We start from the raw sequence: 24,774 nt of genomic DNA on the forward strand, positions 1-24,774 counted from the left end.
TCTGTCTAGAAAATTTCCTCAAAGAATTCTGGTATACTCTTTCCCGTCTAAGAATAGAGCCTTGGTGGATTTTCAGTATTTTGAGGTCAGAGTCCATGCTCATAACCATTATGCAATAAAGGTTTCTCAATACTAATTATTATATATTCCATAGGAAACCACTTTGGGAAATGCTTAAAGTATATGAATAATCTTAAAGCTAGTATAGCATAGTGCCTAACACAATGGGCTCTGCAGTCAGAAGAATCCATTAAAAATAAGGCTTCACAACTTACTAGCCATATGGCTATGACCGAATTTTTAAGCTTTCAGGTCCTCAGTCATCATCTGTAAAATGATGACGACTGAACCTACTGAATAGGATTCTTATAAAATAGGGTAGATTAAGCTTTGAGTATAGTACCCTGAATATAGTAAAAGACCGATGAATTTCAGCTATAATGATGGTGATGATGAGGATGAATGTGGACGGTAATGGAATGCTTTCTCAATAAGTTCAGCAAGGTGAGTACATAAAAAACAACTAGAGCTATGTTAACCTGTAAATGAAAGTAATGCTCTAGATGACAAGTCTGACAAATGAACATACTGCTCAGTTAAGCAAAACACTGGTCTCAAGTCGTTTACAAGGAGGCACAAACCAGATACAATGCTATTATTCCCAATTAACAAGATAATATTGAATTCTCACCAAGTTACCAGATGATGTTACAAGATCATGAAGAATTTAGCCCAAAGCTCTTTCAGAATTGACCTAAAATTTAAGTATATGACTCAAAGGCAGTAGTTCACAGATACTTATATGTGGAACATATGTGACTGTGTAACACCATTTCTGTTGCAAATATTTTTTTTTCTGGTCTAAGAGCACACAGCAAAGAAAGATTTATACAAAATTATTTGTTTTGTATAAGAAGACACTTTTAGAAAAAGCAAAACAGCGTAATGTTGTTTGTATTAAATGTCTTTTCCTTATCTCCATTTTGAATAAACACATAGAATATAGTGAAATGAGAAGAAAGGTTTCACCCAATGGCTATGATCTCTTTAAAAATTGTTCATAGACATTCACTTTATTATCCCTTATCCTAGGATGGCAAAAAGGTTTCATTCTAAAGGAACTCAAATCAATTGGTATTGAAGCCTGTGGTCTTTAGTCGAGAAATTCTTCTGAGGCCGTGCCTAGGCTTAGCAGAAATGCATATCGGAATCAATAAATACATCCCACACATGTGGGAGGGAAAACAGGGGTTGACATTGCCAGATATTTTCTATCCGTTTTAGTCCCAACCATGATTTTCTTATAGTAATGGTAAAATGGTTGCTAAGATGGCTGCTCTGAAACACAAGTGAGAATAGAAAGAGATATAACACATGAACTGTGGAAGGATCTCCCTCCAAATCCATCACCTGAATGGAAGCATGTTAGTCTTGGAAAATGATTAGGCCACTGGGAAGTCTGAAGTTTCTTCAGTTACAAATGATCACCTACTAATAAGAGCAATGACTATTATGATTGAATTTGAATGCTCATTTTTCCAAAGAAGAAGTGACATCAAAAAATGTCCTAGGAAACATTGTAGTGGAATATTTAGTATTCATCTTTATTAAAATTAATGACCATTTTAAAGTTAGACATATCTAATCAACCAAGACTAATTCAAACAATATATTGAATTAAAACATCTTCACAGGATATACTAGGGAGAAAAAACATTACTCTCCTTAACACCAAGTCAACCCAGGATACTTCTTTATTACACAATGTTGCCTCATCTTATATGTGAAATCAATACACTTGTCATATTCATGATTTTTTTTCTGTATCAATCAGATGAAAGAAGTTAAATGTATACCATTATAAAAATGTATTTCTTTACAGCATTGTTACATAAAATGTCCCGGGTCTCATTTAATTCAGATGGATGAAATCAAAGCCAAGGACAGGATCATCTTTTCCCTGGAAAAGGAACTGGAGACCCAAACAGGCTATGTACAGAAACTCCAACTTCAGAAGGAGGCTTTGGACGAACAACTCTTTCTGGTCAAGGAGGCTGAGTGCAACATGAGCAGCCCGAAACGAGAAATTCCGGGAAGGGCAGGTGATGGTTCCGAACACTGCAGCAGTCCTGTAAGTCCAGCCTAGCTGAAGTTAAGAACACACAAGTCATCTTTTATTTAGCTCCCAAGCTTTACCTTTCACTTAAGCTCTTTTCTTGGTTACTACAAAGAAATCAATCTACCTTCTACTATCAACTCAGCTCGTACCTTGGGAACAGAGTTTTCAAAACTCATAGATGACTAAGTGGTCTGCACTGCCTTAGCAGATCACATGAGACTTACAGATTTCTTTAAATCCTTCCTAGAATTTTTCTAGTCAGGCAATATCTATTTAAACTTAAGTCTATTATGAGAAACACAAATTAGATGAAAATATTTTGCCTCTTGCCTAGACTGGTAATCTTCCCTTTTGTGAACAATTGGGTTGGAAATTGATACAGATGGTTGTCATCTACAGGGCACAAAACGTATAAGTGCATAAAAGACAAAAGCATTTATAAACTTCATCTAAAGACTTATTGAACTTACTACGTACTTCCCTGGGTTTTCATCATTTTATATGAGAAATTATTTTCAGAAGTGCAGCAATAGAAATGGTCTTATATGCAGTTGGCTATAACGCTTATACCTTTCCAACTATTTAGCTATTATAATGATGGAAATGTATTATTTAGAAACAGAGATGGGTTCCAAAGTATTACTGAGAACTAAGTAATGAATAATTTATGAATTGGTATTCAGGAGATATATATATATATCTTAGCAGGTCAGAATCTTTGGTTCAAATCCCAAATCTGTCATTTACTGTGTGTCCTTAGGCAAACAACCACCATTCAGTTTTCTCATCTGTAAAACAGAAGCTATAGTAGTACCTCGTAAGGCTGATCCAATGATTAGAAGACATAATATGTAAAACGTTGAGCATGATGTCTGTTACATAGCATTTAATACATATTCGTTATTGATCTTTTGATATTAGCCACAAGACCTTAAAGGACTTATTATATACCTAAATTTTACCTATTCTGCTAAATCCTTTAGGATATTGTGAATGTAGGGATATAATGTGTTTGAAACTGCTTTGTCAACAGTACAGCATTATCAAAATGTAAGAAGATAATATAATTGCCAGCACATAACAGTAACAGTCTTATGTAATTCTACAATATGAAATTAAGCCATGAATGCCCTGTGTAAGGTGATTCATAGCAATTCCGCCAGTGGAGAAGCCAGTTTCATTGGGCAGAATATACTAATGAGGCCTATCCTATAAACTACTGCCCTTTACACATGAAGGTAATACACCAACATTTTCTCACTTTGACCTTCTTCTTCAGGAGTATGAAGGAATTGGCAATACTCATCCCTACTTCCTACTCTCTCCCCTCTGTGGCTAATGGTAATAGCAGGACAACTATCTAAGCTGTGGGAAGCAATGTGTGGTCATGACACAAGGGATGCCCTTTGAACCCTATGTTCTCACAGCATGACCTTGGTCTCATAGCACACAGCTCTGATAGGTTGATCCAATGCTCTGACTCCCCCTTCCCTGAGTCCTGGTTCCAGGGAGTATCTACCACATTGAATTCATTTGCAATTACAACCCGGCATGGTCTTCAACCCAAGTGGTAAATATTGAAAGTCATAATAGGGTAAATATTTACTCTTTGGATAAAAGAATATTTTATTCTCACTTCAGGAATCAGGTAAGAGAGCTGAGCCTATTACTTTTATGAATAATAAGTGATATTTCCAAACTTTGCAAACAATGTTGTTGAAGAATACCCATTTTAATTTTTTGGTGTAGGATTTGCGAAGAAACCAAAAGAGAATAGCTGAATTGAATGCCACTATAAGAAAATTAGAAGACAGGAATACCTTGCTTGGAGATGAACGAAATGAACTGGTGAGATATACTAAAATGTTTTGTTGCTGTTGTTGTTAAGCGTTATGTTACAGAATTACGTACTATGTTATAGACATGTACCATAATAGAAAAAAGTGTACAAATAACAAAGATACCATTCAATAGATATTCATAAAGCGGCACAATCAAAAAACCACCATCCAGATGAATAAGTGGAAGATTATAAGCATCTCAAACCCCTGCTTCTTATGACCCTTCCCTATCAGCATCCTATTAAACTTAACCACTATTCTGACTTCAATCACCATATATGTCTATCACCATTTAAATTCTTTTTTAAATGGAATCATACAATATTTTCTCTTTTTTGTCTGACTTCTTCTGCTTCTTTATTCAGCCTTATGTTTGTGAGATTTATCCATTGTGTTGCATGTAGAATTCATTCATTTTCATTTCTCTATAGCATTCAAATAATATATCACAATATACTCATCCATTTTATCGTTAATGGACATTTCTGTTGTTCCTTAAAATTTCTGAGCTGTTTTGAGAAGAACAGTGCTTCTACATGTCTTTTGTAAAAAAATTTGCCCATTTCTTGTGGAATATACAGAGGAGTAGAATTACTGGATGTTAGAGTATGGGTGTGTGTAGTCAGCATCAGTAGTTATTACCAAACGGTAAGTTGTCACAATTCCCTCCAATCATGAATGAAAGTGGTAGTTTCTCCATATATATGCCAACACAGAAAGATAATTGTTAGTCATGTTGGTGGATGTAAGGTATACTCTTACACCTTACATTATGGTTTTAATTTTCCTCATGATTAAGAAGGCAGGATAACTTTTCGAATATTTACTAGCCTTTCAGATATTTTTTATAATTTGCCCTTAGCCTTTTGCCCATTTTCTGTTATGCTGCCTTTATTGTTTTAGTTACTATCAGGATTTTTTGTCATTACTTCTGGTACATTTGCATTTAAAATATCTTGCTCTATGGCTTACATTTTTTACTTTAATAGAGCTATTCACATAAAAGAGTTATTTTCAGTCTCCTTTTTTCAAATATATGTATTTTAGGCTGTAATTGTCTCTCTAATCCTTGCATTAGTATGATATATTGTTATTTCTTTCAAAAATTTTATCTAATGTCATATAATTTCTCCTTTGATATATGGGTCACTGGGAAGCATATGGCTTAATTTCAAAACATTTAGAGGTTTTTGAGTTATCTTTCTGGTATCAATTTCTACCTTAATTCTACTATAGTCAGAGAATGTACTTTGTATATTTTATTCCTTCAAAATTTGTTGAGATTTGCTTTATGAGCTCTACATACAGTCAGTTTTAGAAATGTTACATGTTTACATGAAAAGAAGGCATACTCTATAATTATTAGTTGCACTTTGATTGAAGTTTGTTAATAACCTTGTTTAAAATTTTCTAAATTCTTACTGATATTTTTGTCTGCTTGTTCTCCCAATAGATTTGTCTATATCCTTCTCAGTTCTTTCAATTTTACTTTATATGCATATAGAACATATAATATATATTTATAATATATAATATATTAGATATTATGTTACTAGATGAATATAAATTAATAATTGTTGGTTTTTTTGTGTGTATTGACACTTTAATCATTACGCATTTTTCTTCTCTGGTAGCACTTCTTGACTTAAAGTCTTTGTTATTAGTTGAACTGTATCAGATTTTTGTTTTAGTGTTGGCGTGAATGTATATGTGTATGTGTGTATATATACATATGTATGTACAACTGTATACACATACATATATACATACATATTCACATACACATATATACACATACATACTTTTTTTTTTCCAACCTTTCTGTATTTTATTTAAGGTGTACCTTAAAAGGAACATTGTGTTGGGTATTGCGGAACTATTGTTATTGATGTATGATATAATAAATTATAGATATTTTCTTTGTGCATATTTGCATTTTCTATGAGCAGCATTAAGTAAATTTAAATATTTAAAACTCACATCATTGACCTTCAAAAGAGACAGATGAAAATAGTGAACCTATTAGAATAACTTATTGTACTCCTATGTATACAATATTTAATATGAATGCTTCAGGCACTAAGGACTAAGGCATTAATGCTTCAGGACTAAGTCAGATTATTTATAAAAATAAATCCAGTTTTGTCCTTTAATATGAAATGGAGTTCTTAAATTGAGATTGAGATGGATTTGTGGAAGTGCTGCTTAAGAATCATAAGATTAGATTTTACAAATATTCATAATTAGCTAAGTCTCCTACCTCAGCACTTCCCAAAATCTTAGATGCCCAAGAACAGGAGTGAATACTTTAAAAAGTCTTCTCAAATATTTCTGATACACCCCTCCTTTTTCCTTGCCCCTCTCCCAATACATGTTCAATTTCAGAATCATTGGTATGAAAAGAATAAGCTAATCATGAGAAGCTGAAAATGAAAATCCATTATGTACAGGATGATTATGAAATATACAAATAGGAGAGGTTTATAAGTAAAGGGAAGGACTATTAATTATCACCCCAAGACAATTTCCATAAAGTTAAACCAGTGGTTCCCAACTACAAGTGATTTTGGCAATATCTGATGTTTTGGTGGTCACAATCAGCAGAGCATTACTGGCATCTAACAAGCAGAGGCCAAGGATGGTGCTAAACATCCACCAATGCACCGGACACCTCACATCAAAAAAACATCTGGCTCAAAAAGTCACAGATGCCAAGACTGAGAAACCCTGCTTTAGACTAACCAAGCAAATGAGAGTATGATCACTCTTAATCATGGCTGGATAACAATGCAATCATACTTTACTAAGCGTGGGGAGAATTCTATATCCTTAAACACAAGCATTGATAGAGTTCAAACTTATGTGGGGTTTTGTTCTCAATAAAACTTCTTTTAAAATAACAACTGTAGTGTGAGTCAGGAGATCTCCACAAGATCTCTGAAAGAATGACCTTTGGATTCAGGTCCTGGTCACAATACTTAGTGACCTGTGTGATTTAGGTGAGCTCCTTTATCTCTGAGCTAACGAAGGTAATTCCGGGTGCAGAGATTGCAGCTGAGCCCAGTGGGGTAACGGGTGGGGGAAGCGAAAGAAAGCAAGGAGAGCAGGTCCTCTGGAGCATTTCCAAAACCAGTGTCTGCAGTACTTTCCTTAAGATAATGAATTGATATGGGGTTACGAAGGCTGTGATGAAAAGCCATTAGTGAAAACTGAAAAGAAGGCCATCGGTCTGTTAAATGAAGGACTGAAATGTCAGTCGTCAGTCCTGAGCCACACAGTGAAGCAGACAATGCCCGCTCCAGAGATGCTTTCACTCCCACCACTTTCTTCCCTGGCCCCATGTCCCTCAAACACAAGACACAAATCTAACTTATTTCTTCCCAGTTAAAACGCGTGCGGGAAACCGAAAAGCAATGTAAACCTCTCCTGGAAAGGAACAAGTGCCTCGCCAAGAGAAACGATGAACTGATGGTGTCCTTGCAGCGCATGGAAGAAAAACTAAAAGCCGTTACCAAGGAAAATTCAGAAATGGTGTGTATCACAGACTGCGAAACTGCAGCTTCCTTGATTATATTACCCCAATAACCGGACTTAGTGCTATTTCTCAGCTTCTTTTTAGAATACAATGCTATTTGGATTTTTCCTTACGTAAGCAAGGAAGCTTCAAGAAAGAAAGCATGAGAAGTTTGCTGGCTCTGAATTTTATGAGAGTTCTATATTTGTAAAACCGTAGGAGTGCTTCCAGGAATTTGCACGCTTTCCAAAAGCTCGGAAGTGGAGAAGGAAAGCTTTTGACATAGCCACAGAAACCTTCCATGACTTCACTAACATGCTATTTACAGATCTATACCCTAGGCACATCTTGTCTTCTAAGATTGTGCATGATAGTTGGAAAATGGATACCATTACTTCTATTATATATGGACAAGTGATATGCTAACGTACTTCTTAATAGACTTTCAATACATCTATAGAGATCTTCAGACAATCTCCAATGATGTTGATTTATTATGCCAGATAAAATGTGCTTGAGGATTTAGTTGGTGTGTGTGTATTCAGGCTGCATAATTTTCACATTTAGCTGGAGCATCATAAACTTTCTACAGATATTTTAACAACCAAAGTTTAAGATTTTTAAAAACTTCACCTGTACTTTCTTTTTTTCCAATTCAGAGAGAAAAAATAACATCCCATCCACCCCTGAAGAAATTAAAATCTCTGAATGACCTTGACCAAGCTAATGAAGAGCAAGAAACAGAGTTCCTAAAACTTCAGGTCATTGAGCAACAGAATATTATTGATGAGCTCACAAGGGTATGTGTCAATCAATCTGTAAACCCTAAGTTGTTCCCAAGGACAAGTAGCCAACAAAATGTATACTGAAATCAGTTAATTTTAGATTAACTCGAGAGGCCCAAGTTCATATGTTCAATATGTAATTTTGTTCTAGAGGTTACGTTCCAATATTTTATATTGTTAAACCACTTCACAACTTTTAAATTATAATCCTTTGTTAACTAATTTGGTAGCACAAATAATAACAGCAAAGTACATTAAAAGAACTTTTAAATGTGTTGTGGTATAAGTTTGTAGGTAAGGTGGGTGTGTCTTGTAATTGCCTTCCAGTAGCAGGATCCTGAGGCTCAGAGACTTAATATGTTGTCTATGACAACAACATCACATATATCTCTTGTTTCCCGGGTCACAATTCAGTGTCTAGCATATAGTTACAGTTTAATAAATACTTATTGGATAAACAGCAACAATATAATTATATAGCAGAACAAAAATTTCAGTCCAGATTTTCTGATCATTACCTGCTGAGTGGGTGGAAGAGCTATTACTTTCATCCGAGTTTGGCTGAGGTTTATGTTACTAGTAAGGATGCACTAAGACCTCTGATGCCTTTGGGTTTTCTTTTTTGCCTCTCCATCTTTGTTCTGTGAATGACATCTTTGGTTGCTCTCACTTCAGAACCAGTCAAGGCCTAAAGATTTGAATAGCAAGGGGGGAGTTAGGCAATAGTCACCAGAGTCAGGTGAGAAAATTGATTCACTACCACTGAGGGAAAGAAAGGGTATAGCTTCTGTTTATAATTACTTATGATTCATCCTTTTTAAAATTTCTGTGTTGACTATATGTTATAATGAATACATTAGATTAGGAAGGTAATTTAAATATATAATTATATTAGGGGTCTCTAGAGGAACGACTAATAGGATAGATGTATACATAAAGGGGAATTTATTAAGGAGTATTAATTCACACGATCACAAGGTGAGGTCCCACAATAGGTTGTCTGCAAGCTGAGGAGCAAGGAAGCCAACCTAAATCCCAAAGCTGAAGAGCTTAGAGTCTGATGTTCCAGGGCAGGAAGAAATAAGAGAAAGATGTAGGCTAGGAGACTTAAACAGTCTAGTGTTACCATGTCCTTCTGCCTGCTTTTTAATCTGGCCAACGGCCCAGCTGGCAGCTGATTAGACAGTGCCCACCCAGATTGAGGGTGAGTCTCCCTTTCCCAGTCCACTGACTCAAATGCTAACCTCCTTTGGTAACACCCTCACAGACACACCTAGAAACAATACTTGTATCCTTCAGTCCAATGAAATTAACGCTCACTATTAATCATCACAAAAATGTATACATTGTAAAAGTCTCATATATGGAGGTGGCATTTTTACTCTTAAAGGTGAAAAAAATTTAAAAAGCCTAAACACCACTGGATTAAATCAGATTACTTATTAAATGTGGGCTCCCTGTTTTCCTCATTTCATTTTCACATCCTAGTAGCTTATAAATTTTACAGATTCATGAGCCCGGGAACTTGCCTGGCTTTGAGTATCCTGAGATTAAGCTGTAAGCTTTTTATAGAATCTTGGGCTATTTAGGTATGCTCATCAGACTTTCCAAAAGACACTCTCTCTAGTTTGAATTTGTACAGTAAATACATGGAGTACTTAGTGAATAACCCCAAATTCCCTGGATATCTCCATTCACAGCAACAATAAATCATGAAATTGATCAATATTTCTAGGCATTCTTTGAGATTCCCAGAAAATTTTTTAAAAACTGAAGACAAAACAGAAACACTAAATGGCTCCAACCCACTAGACACTCTGTTCCCTGTCCTGTTTTCAGGGACTGCAGGTGAGAACAAGGATCCAAAAATAGGCAAAAGACAGTTTTCCATGTATTTCAAATGACTAAATGAAAAGAATACGGTTTTACTTTATCGTGAAATGATATTTTTTAACATAAATTTAAAGTAATTCTGGATCTAGGAGAACTAATGTACTGTGCTTTGGAGGAATATGAGGAACTATTTTCATAGCTACTTGATTTTCAAGCACAAAACAAAGGATTCTGATTAGGAACACAGTACACTTTCTGATCATGAAGTTCCTTGATCCACCTAAGTCATCAGGAATAGTTGTAGAAGATTCTTATTTTGAATATATTTAAGTGTCAATCCCAAAAGTTGCCAAAATTTAAAAAACAAAGTCTTATTCTATTCCAAATATAATGCCTTAAGGGAAAAAACACTGTATTTGGGGAAAAAAAAAAAAAAAAAAAAAAAAAAACCTGTAGAGAAACATGTACCAATTCGGGAACTGAAAAAATCTTTCATTTGTTTTCCAGGACCGAGAAAAGCTCATCCGTAGAAGAAAACATAGAAGAAGCTCCAAGCCAATTAAGGTAATAAGAAATTGAGGTTATCAGGCATTCACCACAAACAGCCAGAGATATGAGTCTTGGCATGGAATCTTCCTGCAAAGATGTGATGAGTCACATGTTCCCGAATTGTTGCAGCAAACCATGGGCTTTATTTGCTAGAAGAAAATCTTTTCTGTTCACATTTCTTCGAAGTCTAAAAATGATTCTGTTGTAAATTTTAACCTGAAAGGGTTTGCTTTAATATGATTTTCTCTAAATGGAGATGCCACTAGGTTTGACTTAGAAAAGATTACCTGGCAAGCTGGAGAGTCATACTCCAAGAATATTCAAGAAATACACATGATCTGATGTCTCCCACTGAACAGTATAAATACATTTTTATTATTCATTCAGACAATATTATTGATAATGATCCTCCCAATCCACCAATATCTGTATAGCCTCTTATAATCCACAAAGTTTTGTTATTTAGTCTGTTTGATTTTTATTTTTGTTTTTACTAAGTATACCATTTGTTTTTGATGTGGACTTGGATGACAAGACTTAAGATTTGATCATCTCCATCACGTAGACACCTGAGTTTTCAAAGTCCTTTGGTCATCATTTAAATACAGGAAAGAGTAAACCACATTATCTCATCGTGATATAACATGTCAGGAGGCTGAGGCAGGAGAATTGCCTGAACCCAGGAGGTGGAGGTTGCAGTGAGCCGAGATCGCGCCATTGCACTCCAGCTTGGGTAACAAGAGCGAAACTCCGTCTCAAAAAAAAAAAAAAAAAAAAAAACATGTAATATGAAAGAGGCTTCAGTGTTTCTATGAAAAATGCTAAATGAATTTTTCTTGAAGATGTCAGAAGTGAAATCATATTAGAGAAACACTTACTGGAATTATGTTCGTGCCTAATGTTTTTATTTCAACAAAGAAGCATTGGGGATCCATGTCTTCTATGTTCGTTTACATGTATGCCAGTTGACAGTATTTTAACATTTAACTTTCCCTACTTTTAGTTGTGTCAGTAAATACGTACTTTCCCTCCATTTAGAGGCCTGTTTTAGACCCGTTTATTGGCTATGATGAGGACTCTATGGATTCAGAAACATCATCCATGGCCTCATTTAGAACAGACAGAACACCAGCTACTCCCGATGATGACTTGGATGAAGTAAGCTTTTTCTACGTCTCTAGCCGTGGGTGATGTTGTCACCAAATCTTTGATTCAAGTGGGAAGAAAAAGCATTCTGCTTTTTATCTCCTTTGTATAAACAGCACAAAGTTTATACAAAGTATAAACCATATCTCATAATGGTGATAATAGTAACCAATTTTGAGACTGTGCATTGTTATCTCTTGAAAACAGGCAAACCTTTTAGAAATGTTTCTACAGTTCAGCTCTCTAATTTGAAGATGTTTTTCAAAACGAAAGTTACTTTCCAAGATTCTTTATCTAGGGAAGGTAGGAACCACAGAGCAAGCTTAGCAGGCTTTTGGATGTAGTCTGAGACACTCTTGAGCGAAGTGTGCTCTGTGGATCACCCTCATCAGAATGATCTGGAGGGCTCAGTTACAATGAAAATTCCTGGACCCTACCATGCAACTCCTGGCTTGAGATTTTAAGAGTGAAACACTCCAATTTTCATTCTTTCCCAAAAATTCCCTGTTGATTATGTTATAGCCTGAAGTTTAAGATCTAAAGCAATAAAACAACTTTCATGATTTATCTAGGGGGAAAAAAACAAGTTGTTGGAGATGAACATATTGAAAAGAAATAAGAGTAAAATTCTAGGGTATCATTTCCTCAAATTTAGGACCAAAATCTGGATATGACGTTTTCTCATTTGGAACCCAAATGATTAACAATGAGAAATGTATCAAATGGTAAATGCTTCTTTTACTAAAATAAATATTTACGTATTTCTGCAGTGTCCAACTTGAAACTATTACAGTATTTGTGCCCAGATATATACTTCAGACCTAAAAATAAAATCAAATAGACTGTCAAACAAACCTTTCACTTGTTTAAAAAGTAGTCAAATGTTAGTATTTCACATTGAACACAGGACTTGAACATAACACAATTGTTTTGGCGCTTTTCTTTTAACCTCAAGAGTTTAGCAGCTGAAGAATCTGAACTAAGATTTCGACAATTAACAAAAGAATATCAGGCCCTCCAAAGAGCATATGCACTCTTACAGGAGCAGACAGGAGGCATCATTGACGCTGAACGAGAAGCCAAGGTTAGTGTGTATCTGTGAGAGTGCTCTGAATTAGTGTGCAGCAGTCACAGCATAAAAGTATCATGGACATAAAAATATCAATAGGACAGCTTTCCCTGTACTCTTCTCTCCTTTGCAATTTTTGGACTGGTATAGCTTTTATGTCAACAAACCTTGAAGCCAGATATATTAGAACCAGCTTAGATCAGTGCTTTTGTTCCTTTAAAGATAGTTGAGTCCATAGTTCTTATTCTTGCTATTTGAAAACATACATTTTCAAAGCTAGACAATATTGGATTTTGTTAAGCCATTTTTTTAGTTTCTTGCTTAAAATTACTTTTTTATCTTTCAAAAGCAATAGTGAGCCAATTTCTTCTCTTAGTTATTAAGTGAACAGCATTTATGTTTGACAGCTTATCAGAATTTTCACAGACAATATCTCACTTAACCCTTGTGACAGCCCCCAAGGCAGATATTTTACAAAAGAGCAATTTGAGACTCAGAGGGGTTAATTGAATTGCCCCAAATTGCACAAATAGTAAATGGCAAAGCTGATATTACAACTTAAGTTTTACTGGGTCAAATGTTCTTTTCTTTATATCATACTGCCTCTCATGAGCCTATTTCAACAAAAAGAAAAGATAAGATAGGCATGTACTGTACTAATTCTTAATATTTATTGAGTGCTTGCTGTGTTCCAGGCATTGAGCTGAACACTTTACATGCATTATCTATTTAATCCTAAAACAACCCTAGGAGCTAGATATGATTATTATCCTCTTTCTACAGAAGAGGAAATTATAGCTTAGTGGAAGTTAAATGTAGCGCAGTAAAGTTAAATTATTTAACTAAAGTCACAAGGCTAAGATATAGCCTAGGATGATATATTTGGGAATATAAACCTAGCCTTGTGACGTTACAGCCATAATCACCAGGCTATAATTGCCCTGTAGGTAAATTTTTATGAGTCAAAAGGGAGCACGACCACCCAGACCACCCAGGGATTTCATCCTTCTGTCTTTCTGGAGGGTCTACAATGCACTGAGGAGTCTTGCACAACTACTATTTTTAAGTAGGAAAGGATAGCTGTAACAGTTATAAATTTTTAAACAGTAGCATGAAAACACACATATATAAGTAAATAAGCAGGTTTTTAAAAAACAGATTTAAAACAGGCAAGCAATCATTACAAAGGAATGTGCCTGTTTGCTGTCATGTATATGCCCCAGTGCTATGATATTTGTGATTAAGTGTTCTTACCAACATGGATTGGGCAGTTAAAATAATAGCATATGTCCCCCTTTTGTTTTTTGGAGGTTCCTCCCTGTTTCATCTAATTCTTCTATCTAAATAAAGGTTTAGCATTATCTCTGGCCATTAAAGTCAGAAAAACGTATCATTCTGAGAAAACTAATCTAAAAGATAAAGATGTTAGAAAAAAAACAACAGAGTAAATTTTAAGAGACTAAAAATTAAAAAATAATACAGATGAAAGCATCATTGAAAACAAAAGATGTAATTAGGTACAATAAGAAATAGGTTACAGTCAACAAGATTCACAGTTAAAATAAATCTTAGCAAAATTCAGCATTTTTTGGACCTGATAAAGGTAAATGTAATATTTCATAATCAAAGGAAATATTCACCTCACCATGAATAAGGATATCTATCATTGCTGTTTTTATTCAACCTCATACTAAAAAACCTATCTAGATTATGAAAAAAAAAATTGGTTTACAGGCAGGAAACAAATTACTAGGCTAAATCACATAGGACAAGAAGGCGTTTGAATATGAGATCAGTATTCAAAACTCCTTATACATACAGACACACAAATATGACAGAGAGAAAGACAGAGAGAAATTGATTTGAGGGTTTAAATTTAGGCACAAAGTTTGCTCTGAAAGAATGGAAAGGCCAGGTGCGGTAGCTCATGCCTGTAAGCCTAGCACTTTAAGAAGCCAAGGCAGGCAGATCATCTGAGGTCAGGAGTTTCAGACCAGCCTGGCCAACATGGTGAAACCCCATCTCTACTAAAAATACAAAGATGAGCTGGGTGTGGTGGCGCACACTTGTAATCCTAGCTACTTGGGAAGCTGAGGGGGGATAATTACTTGAACCCAGGAGGCGGAGGTTGCAGTGAGCTGAGATCATGTCACTGCATGCCAGCCTGAGCAACAGAGAAAGACTGTGTCCCACAAAAAAAGAAAAATAAATAAAGATGGAAAGAAATTTGGGGAGGCAAAATGGAACAAGGCTTTCATGAAAGGGAAATCATTCAAATAAAGAGAAGAGTGGAGAATTACGGGGCATATTTAGGAAACAAGGATTATACCAGCGGGTAAGGGTTTGACTCTAGGTTGATGAGTATTAGGAAAAGATTGGAAATATAATGGGAGTTCTAATAGTTTGAATATTAACCTTAAAATAAAGAATGCTATTGGGAGTTTTAAACAAGAATTTGGGTCAGAAAGATTCTTGTGTCATAGAAAATTATTCTCTCTCTCTCTCTCTCTCTCTCTCTTTCTCGTTGAGTTCTAGTCAAGAAGGATATTTAATGATTATTTCACTTGTTGAGTTCTGGGATTTTGATCTCACCAGGCTCAAGAACAGCTCCAAGCAGAGGTGCTGAGGTATAAAGCCAAAATTGAAGACCTGGAAGCGACTCTGGCTCAGAAAGGGCAGGTAGGCATTTGGTTGCTTAGCTCTTCTGCAGATGCAGACAATTTAATCTGACCTTCCTCTAGCTCACCTGTGCATGGGCCGCATCCAGGACACAGCTTGGCTCTTCACAGTGATCTTTCTCAAAATGTGTTAGAACGCTCAACTCTGTATTTCTGTCCCTGGTGTTTTTCTGGGCAGAGTATGAACCCAGCCACAACAGTGAATGAGGCTGGGCAAGAGAGAGAATGCCAGAGGAAGAGGAGCCCTGTACAAATAGCCTAGAGTGGTCATGAGCTGCTAAGACCAAGACCCACCCCCCAGCTGCGTTCTCTGCCTCTATGCTACATTTCTGCATTTTAATGTTTTCCATCCATATGTATCTAGCCTGTGTGCATTCTGACCCTTTTCACTTTTTGCCTGTGTGGTCACTTCTGAGTCCCCAGAAGTCTGGTCCTGGATTATTCAAACTGGAAAAGGTAGACATAGGGAGTGATGATGAAAAGGGGGTTAAATTTTCCAGGCAACTTTGGTCTCAATGTCTTTGAAGGAGCTGGCAGGGGTGGGTGCTACTTACCAGTCTTTGGCAGGCAAACAAACAGGGTGGGGAGAAGGCAGCTCTGGCAAAGCGGTTTGACGACACAGGCTCTTTCGTGCCACTCTGAAATGCTGACTGCGCGATATTCTTTGTCAAACAGGATTCACACTGGGTAGAAGATAAACAACTTTTCATTAAGAGAAACCAGGAGCTTTTAGAAAAGGTATGTTGGGCGTAAACCCTAGTGGGGCAAAGGAGAAAATCATGAGAGATCCAGGAGCAGCAGGGGGTGCTCTCAGGAGTGGCACAGGGGCCAGGGGAAGGGGAGGCTTTTCTGGCGCTGCTCTGTCCTCGGCTGAGTGCTCAACCGCATCCCTGTCACCACCATCACCATCAGTGAAGTGGCATGTGTGCATGGCTCTGCGCTGGGCATTGTGCAGACTTGAAAGGATGTGATCCCTGAAACCTCCTGATTTGTTAACCATACATATATATACTGTGTATATATGTAAACACACACACACACACACACACACATATCCTGTGTGGTTGTCTACAAAAAAAAAAAAACCTCTAGGAGGGCCTGGCACAGTGGCTCATGCCTATAATCCCAGCACTTTGGGAGGCTGAGGTGGGTGGATCACCTGAGGTCAGGAATTTGTGACCAACCTGACCAACATGGTGAAACCCTGTCTCTACTAAATATAAAAAATTAGCTGGGTGTGGTGGTGTATGTCTGTAATCCCAGGTACTTGGGAGGCTGAGGCAGGAAAATCACTTGAACCCGGGAGGCAGAGGTTGCAGTAAGCCGAGATTGCGCCATTGCACTCCAACTTGGGCAACAAGAGCAAAACTCCATCTCAAAGAACAAACAAACAAACAAACAAACAAAAATCCTCTATGAATAGAGTTTGTTATTTTGTGCGAAGAAGTGATAGTGTGACTCCAAGACCATGCCAAAACCTAGCATAGACTTAGATTCTCACTTTTAGTCTTTTTATTAAGGCTGGGTCATTCTTCTTTTTTTTTTAAAGAAAGAATTTTTTTTAGATGAATACTGCTTGTAAAGCACAAAACAGTATTCCAGGAAATTATTCAACAAATTAAGAACTAAAACACATAGTTTAGACTTGAATAGATATAATTAATTTGGGCTGTCTGAACATAGGGGCAATTAAACATAACACATTTTCAGTTCAAAGGTGGCTTTCCTTTGGCATTTACCTTCTACAAATCTAGTGAAATATTACAAAATAATTTTTTTTTTGAGACGGAGTTTCACTCTTGTTTCCCAGGCTGGAGTGCAATGACACAGCCTCAGCTCACCGCAACCTCCACCTCCTGTGTTCAAGCAATTCTCCTGCCTCAGCCTCCCGAGTAGCTGGGATTATAGGCATGTGCCACCAAATCTGGCTAATTTAAATTACAAAATAATCTTATATTATGTTTGACAAAAACAGTATTTGAAAGCCCAATTGTGTAAGGGAAAAGTAATTGTGTAGGTCAATCCAAAGTTATGCAGAAATTATTTTAGAATTGTTTCTATGAATATTTCTTATCCTTGACAAGTAATAAAAATTAACCATAATGTCTTGGCTGGTAAGCATGAGAAGGAAGAAAAAGATGCTTATCCTACTTCCCCTCTAGTGTGGCAAAGTGAAGACATCCTATCTCATGTTTTGCATGCTGTGAGACAGAGCTGATGTATATGTCACATAGATGTACAGGTGATGTATATGCCATATACAGAGTGGGCAGGTATTCAAAAATTGAGAACTGGTGTTTTCGGGAAGGTTGAGGGGCCCTATAAAGAAACTTTTTTGGCATTGGTCCTGGTCTATGAATTACAGTCTGTGAGCCACTGATCTAATTGTTTCATTAACCACCAGAACCAGCAGTCTTCCCAAATACTCCACCACTGATTCAGTGGAAGATTCTAGGAAGTAGAATCTCCTTTATAATCTAAGTTAACTTCTACAAACTTGTGAAAGTTTACTAGGCCACAAATATCAGGGGTAGAAAACTTGACTACATTAATTAATGTCATATAATTTCTCACTATTTCCCTTTCTTTTCCTAATAGTTTCAAAGATGCCCAGAAATAAAAGTGTTATTGTACTGCTTTGTCATAAAATAAAAAAATTCTCATTATGTCTTCTATCTTGTTTCCATTCGTCTTAAAAAAAGGGGGAATTTTAAGCTCAGGCTTCTAAGAATAAAAGGATGGCAGAAATTACAATGAACCTAAATATTTAACTTCAAATGTATATATTTGGGAAAGTAAAATTCATCCTATGTTAAAAAGGCCCTGGGTTTGTATTTTTAAATTTAAGATTTTAAATATTTACTGTATGTAATGCCCACCCACACAGCTAATATTAAGGGAAGCCCAAATCCATTGTACTCATAAAGATTTTCTGAGCCCTTAAAATCCAGAGATGACTCAGACATGAACCCTGTCTACAGGGGAAGGTGCATTTATACATAGCTTACTGAAATCCATGCTTCCTCAAGTTATACAAGAGGTCCTATAAGAAAGTCTAGAGGAAGGCCAAGTGCAGTGGCTCACCCCTGTAATCCCAGCACTTTGGGAGGTCGAGGTGGGTGGATCACCTGAGGTCAGGAGTTCAAGGCCAGCCTGACCAACATAGCGAAACCCCATCTCTACTAAAAATACAAAAAATTAGCCAGACATGGTGGCGGGCACCTGTAATCCCAACTACTTGGGAGGTTGAGGCAGGAGAATCACTTGAACCAAGAGGCGCAGGTTACAGTGAGCCAAGATCGTGCCATTGGACTCCAGCCTGGGCTTCAAGAGCGAGACTCCATCTCAAAAAAAAAAGAAAGAAAAGAAAGAAAGTCTAGAGGAAAATAAAAGGAGAGGTGTCACTTCTGAATTGGTTGACTAGGGAAGGCTCTACAGACAGCAGAGCTTGTTTAAGCTCTATGTTTAAGAGCTTAGCTTTAAGGAGTTTAAAGAAGTATAGAATTTTCTCACATAGAAAAGGAGATGAGGTAAGTCATTTTCAGGCAGAGTAGATACAGAGTTCCTGGAGTAGTCAATTCATCGGGTAGGCCACATTTTCTAGATTCTAGTGTTTGCGTGATCATGTGTGAGTGTGTTTGTACAGCAATGACAGTGATAATATTTAAAACTGTAAAGCTAGGTGGTAATCTGATTATTAAAGTTTTCGAATTCAGTGTTAAAGAGCTGGCTTTCTTCTGTAGTAATGGAAATTCGGCAAAATTTTGTATATGACGAGAGCTTCTTTTTTTTTAAATTCTGTAACAAATATAACTCAAGAAATGAGAAGTATCCATCCCTCTTATGTATACCATTAAATTTGGTTCCAGTAGACTGTCTCTGACCCATCACAAGGGCAAAATGAGTATTCTCAGATTCACTATTCACAGAATTCCTAGATTTTGATTCCGAGGAACAGAGACGTCTTCTGGCATTTTTCTCTATGACTCAAAAACTCAACTGAAGGATAACTAGAAGGAAAACCAAAGACTTATTTTATTCACATCTACTTGGGAATATTTTTCATGGTCTGGAAGACTTATTCACTGAGTAAATCGAACACTATTCATGCTTGCTTTGCAAAGTTGTAGTTGCCTTTTGCAATGCTTACCTAACTTCAGGATTTACTTTATTAGATAGAAAAACAGGAGGCAGAAAATCACCGGTTACAACAGGAACTACAGGACGCCAGAGACCAGAATGAGCTGCTGGAGTTTCGAAACCTAGAGCTAGAAGTAAGGAAATAATGATGATAATAACAAAAATAATCATAACGATTAACATGCACTGAGCACATTGAGGAATTAGGGGCTGAGTTAAGCATTTCAGATTCATACTCTCATTGGACCTCACAATCAGCCTCAAAATTACATAGCAGAGGCAACTGAGATTAGTAAGTTGCCTAAGTCCTGTAACTAGTAAGTGGTGAAGCCTTGATGCAACTCCAAACTGTCTGCTTAGATACTGTGCATTTCAACACTACTATCTTTATAAACGAGACTAATAAATAATTTTTAAAAAGTTAAATAGATTTCAACCATCCTCAATATTTCATTGTTTTTAAATACTCATGTCCATCTTTCATTGAATTTTGACTCATTAATGCATATTACTTAAGAATTATTTTTCAAAATGTGCTATATATAAAAATATTTTGTAGGCAAATGTAAATTTATAAGTAAATGTTTTAGTCTCTAATGCATTTCTGGAAGAATCAAGGTAACTTGTCTTAGAAATATTAATCTGACCAAATTTCAGGTCAGATTAGGAAATGTCTTCGTTAATCTGACCAAATTTCAAAGGTGTTGCTTTTTATTTTGAAACTAAAACATAGAAACATCAGATTTTGAGTGTATCCTGCAAAATCTGACTTAGGATCTGGTTCAGTGTATGTCGATATATAAAGGTATAAGAAAAATTCCCATTTGACTTCTGTTATTTTGCCAGTTATTTCTTCTAAAGGTTATTTCAAATTAGGTCTGGATAAAAAGTTAGGTGTTAGTAGGCTTCAGTGAGGAAAAGTCATTCTTTTGTGGCCCACATGTCTTATTTATAAAACTTGAATAGATTGAATATGCAAAAGGCTGTTAGGGGCCATAAAACTTCATGGCAAGACCACAATATGGTATTTGAAAACTCTAAATATTCATACAGTTTAAACTGGAGCTCCACTTCCTGCATTTCCCTGATCAAAAAATTTGCAAGAATGGATGACACTATCTGTAAATTCTTCTTCTCAATCTCTTAGTTGACTAGTCAGTTTTTTCCATTACATTTAATCATGAGCATCTTGAGTTTGAATTTTTTTCTTTTTGCCAAATTACATTAATAAACTGTTGAAATAGCATAAAGAGACCACTGGTTTAGTGTTTAATCAGTTTTTTTTAATTTCCACATATTCTTCACTGAATTTCAAGGAGAGAGAGAGACGATCCCCTCCATTTAATCTCCAAATTCACCCATTCTCAGATGGTGTGAGTGCTCTACAGATCTACTGTATGAAAGAAGGTGTTAAGGTAGGCAGATATTTAATTTTTTATGTTTTTAGAAATTAGAAAAACTGGGAATGGGAAAAGGGGAGGTTGCTCATGACTATTTTGTCTTTTAGTCACTGGATGTCATCATTTTGTTACAAACTATGTAGTAATTGAAAACAGTCACATCTACTAGAAAATTAATAGAATTTTTTTAATGTGGTGACAGCTGTCTAAATGATAACAGTAAAAAACACAGGCATCCATGATTATTTAGAACAGCGTCATACAAATAAAAATGCAGAATCAAAATTAGCCTTAATTACCTGGGAGAAATGTGAAATCAATTTAATGCTTCAAGAAATATATTTCTAGTGTGCCAGATAAAAAAGTTGGATTCCCTTTGTGGAGCCATTCTAGGTGCCATGGAATTCAGAATCATCGAATTGCAAAGTTAGAAGAGGCTTTGAAGTCATCTAGTCCACCATCTCTTTTGATGTGTTTAATTTAGGGAGGATTGCTCTTTTGGAAGGGCTTAGGGTTTATAACAGGTTGCATATTAAATAGAATATCATTCTCTTTTTAGTGCTACTGGATACGTTTTAAACATTAGAGTTGAATTGAGGTGGCTCTGTCCCTGGGGAAATATATTGTCCTTAAGTGTAGTAAAATCACACTGTGAATATTGTTCCTTGGGTAAGGCTGAGATGCTACCTGCTATTTCTGGTCTCTCCTTACCTTCTGCATGACCCTCCCTGCTCCCATTCTGAGCTGCCAAATATACTTGCTTCTGTTGCTTCCTCTCTACTTATGAGATTGAGCTGGGCTTTCCCTTTCCTGGTGGGAGGGCTCTACTGTACTGCTGCTTGAACATGAGTAAGAGGACAATGCGGTGCCAATAAGGTAAAAAGTGGGAAAGAACTTGGGTAGTAAAATTGTGCTTCCTTCTCTTCCATCTTAAACCATTGTGCTGGTGTTTAAATTTCTGGCCTTCCTGGGCAGGATGGTAATTTGTAAACCAAAGCAATTTTTTTTATTTCACTGTAATTAAATGAAAACAATTTACTTTGCCTTTTCCGTCAGTGCTTTTTTTCTCAGATAAATCACGAACAACCTAATCCAATGAACTCTCAAATGGAGTTCAGCTGCTTCAAACTGACTCAAGGCACAGGGTAAAAATAAAACAGATGAAATTAATGCAAGCTAGCTTTAAAAACTGGGGGACTGCACTGTAGTTTTCTACATGGCAGTCAAAATTCAATCAGGTCAGAATTTTTCTAATTAGAATGACATTGGTTGATTCTTCATATTTATTACCTATTACTATTTTATACCTGAAAGTTATCATAATTTTAAAAAAAAAAGGTTTGGCAGTCATGAGAAGAAAGTTAATGAGAATATTCTAAGTCCTTACTACGTGCTAGACTCTTTTATACATAGTCTCTTTATCCTGGAGATCAGTTCAGCCTATGAAGTAGGTGTTTATTATCTCTGTTTTGCAACTAGCAAAATTAAGAATGATCTGTTAAGTACCTGGCCCAAGTTCACACAGCATGTACGAGGCAAAATTGAAACTTAAAAGTAGATGTGCCAGATTGAAAACATGCCAAGGAATTTCAGGCCCTAAAATGTGTTTCTCTAACTTTGTGTTCAGACAGTGATGGAATAGTAGGCCACATTTGCCTTTGACATGAGTTTCTGCTTAATTTTGCAGGATGTGAACATCCCTGATCTCATAAAGCAGCTTGATATCTTGGGTGATAATGGGGTAAGTAAAGAATTGATTAAGCATAGTATAGATATGAATTTGCCTAAACAGAGGCAAGAAATACTTAACAATGCATCATGTGTAAAGTAAGTGCAAGTGAGATGCCATGCTCACTTAAGGATGTTGCTCCTTGGGAAGAATCTACAATTTATTAAACAACTTGGCTAAGGGGTTGTAAGGATCTCTGGAAGGTATTAGCAGAAATGAGACCTGGTAAAGTGCTTTTCATGGGCAGGTTTCAGGTTTGAATGCTGACCACATCTCCAGTGACTAATGCTAATTACTGTCTGACTCCAGCTCAAAGGCATCCAGTGTGAAATTAATCAGTCATGCATTTGCAAAGGCTGCCAAATACTAGGGTTGTTGGCAGCTCCATAAAAATGGACCAGAAAGCTATAATCCATTTTCTTTCTAAAAACACCTTCCAGACAGAGTCAAGGCACATTAATTCAGTGGGAGGACCATTTATTGTGATACTAGGTGAATGGTGCTTGTAGGTTGAAGGAGTCACTGCTTTTCCCTTGAAAAAATATCAAAGGAGAGAACAGAATTAGTAAAATTACATCAAAACTACTACGAAGAGACTGTTCTTTATTCCATTTTGGTTTCTGTTTTTCTCATAACATGACTATTAATAAAATATGCCTCCAGTGACATGAATCAAGCCACTGTTAGGAGATATTTTTAAAAATCACATTTAATATGCTTCATTCGGGTTTTGATTAACTCTTTGTTAAGAATTATTACTTAACAGGATAGGAATTTATTAAGGTTCTATACAGGCTTATACACTATGTTCTGAGGCAGTCAGTCAGACAGTATTTTCTTTAGGGTAAAATAATATCAGTATCTTCAGCATATGGCCTTTCTTATTTTTTACAGAATTTAAGAAATGAAGAACAAGTGGCTATCATTCAGGCCAGCACTGTGCTGTCCCTGGCAGAGAAGGTAATGAGTCGTACAAACATTTCAAATCATCTCTGTGTCTGGCTTAATCCTGAATGAGCAGGATAGGGTGTGAAGGGCATTCCCTTTGCACACTTAGTGTGTGAATACGTACTACACATTTTATTTTTAAGAGTAGTACAACCCAGATAAAATGAGAACACCCAAAAGAAAAGTCTGTACACTGATTTGGAGTGGGTGAATAATTTTTGCTTTGAAGTTCCTTAAAAATATGTACAATTCTTTAAAAACAGAAAACCTTCTGCATTACATTATTTGCACAATCCTTACAAAGCTGGGAAACCAACAAAGAAGAGTTTTGTGGGGCGGTGGTAAACTGGAGCATTGCTCTTGTCATAGACTTTTCCTCGAGTGTGTTCATACCAATTGCTTCCAACTGATCCTGTGGCTTAATAGTGGCTCATTGCTGTCTCATTCAGAAAGCTTGACAGAGACTGTCAGGAGAAAATCAACACTGAGTGTGCTCTGGCTCCATCTTGTGTCTAAACCTGGTAAATGGCCAGATAAATTGGTGTTTTCAGAGTACTTTGCAAATCAAAGCACAAAGTCTGGCAGGGTGGCATGTGCCTTTAGTCCTAGCTACTTAGGAGGCTGAGGGAGGAGGCTCACTTGAGTCTAGGAGTTTGGGACTGTAGTGTGCTGTGATCACGCCCATGAGTAGCCACTGTACTTCAGCCTGGGCAACATAGTGAGACTCTATCTCCTTTGAAAAAAAAGTACCAGTAAATAGTTGAGAGTCATGTGCACATGGTTGGATAACATGAGAGCAAGCAGTCAGCTTTATCCAATCTGAAATGAGGGAATTCTACAGGTCAAATGACAGTTTAGCTACTCACACAAAAGAATGACAGAAAGAAAAAACAGGGAGAAAAAGAAGCATAGCTATGAAATAAAAAGACACTTCAGAATAATTGAAATGGTTCTCTTTTGGATCCTAATTTAAGCAAACCAGGTGTTTATAAAAAAGGACTTTTTGTGGACAACTGGAGAAAT

The 24,774-nt window shown here is 36.4% G+C and overlaps 1 protein-coding gene across 5 annotated transcripts in view; it reads left to right on the forward strand.

Moving 5' to 3' along the window:
- The window catches only part of JAKMIP2 (janus kinase and microtubule interacting protein 2), a 182,795-nt gene that overhangs the window by 121,408 nt on the left and 36,613 nt on the right, over nucleotides 1-24,774 (forward strand). For 4 of the 5 annotated variants that reach the window (XM_032250304.1, XM_032250306.1, XM_032250308.1 and 1 more), the window contains 13 exons: nucleotides 1,922-2,131; nucleotides 3,869-3,967; nucleotides 7,345-7,491; nucleotides 8,134-8,274; nucleotides 10,600-10,656; nucleotides 11,680-11,799; nucleotides 12,743-12,871; nucleotides 15,452-15,535; nucleotides 16,210-16,272; nucleotides 19,710-19,808; nucleotides 20,991-21,089; nucleotides 22,762-22,815; nucleotides 23,698-23,763. In XM_032250304.1, coding sequence (XP_032106195.1) covers nucleotides 1,922-2,131; nucleotides 3,869-3,967; nucleotides 7,345-7,491; nucleotides 8,134-8,274; nucleotides 10,600-10,656; nucleotides 11,680-11,799; nucleotides 12,743-12,871; nucleotides 15,452-15,535; nucleotides 16,210-16,272; nucleotides 19,710-19,808; nucleotides 20,991-21,089; nucleotides 22,762-22,815; nucleotides 23,698-23,763 — 1,368 coding nt within the window. The remainder of the gene's footprint in view (nucleotides 1-1,921; nucleotides 2,132-3,868; nucleotides 3,968-7,344; nucleotides 7,492-8,133; nucleotides 8,275-10,599; nucleotides 10,657-11,679; nucleotides 11,800-12,742; nucleotides 12,872-15,451; nucleotides 15,536-16,209; nucleotides 16,273-19,709; nucleotides 19,809-20,990; nucleotides 21,090-22,761; nucleotides 22,816-23,697; nucleotides 23,764-24,774) is intronic. The other variant, XM_032250307.1, reaches the window with a different exon arrangement.

The sequence above is a fragment of the Sapajus apella genome, unplaced genomic scaffold (assembly GCF_009761245.1).
Source record: "Sapajus apella isolate SASKATOON/1434 unplaced genomic scaffold, GSC_monkey_1.0 scaffold71, whole genome shotgun sequence".
Lineage (NCBI taxonomy): Eukaryota > Metazoa > Chordata > Mammalia > Primates > Cebidae > Sapajus > Sapajus apella.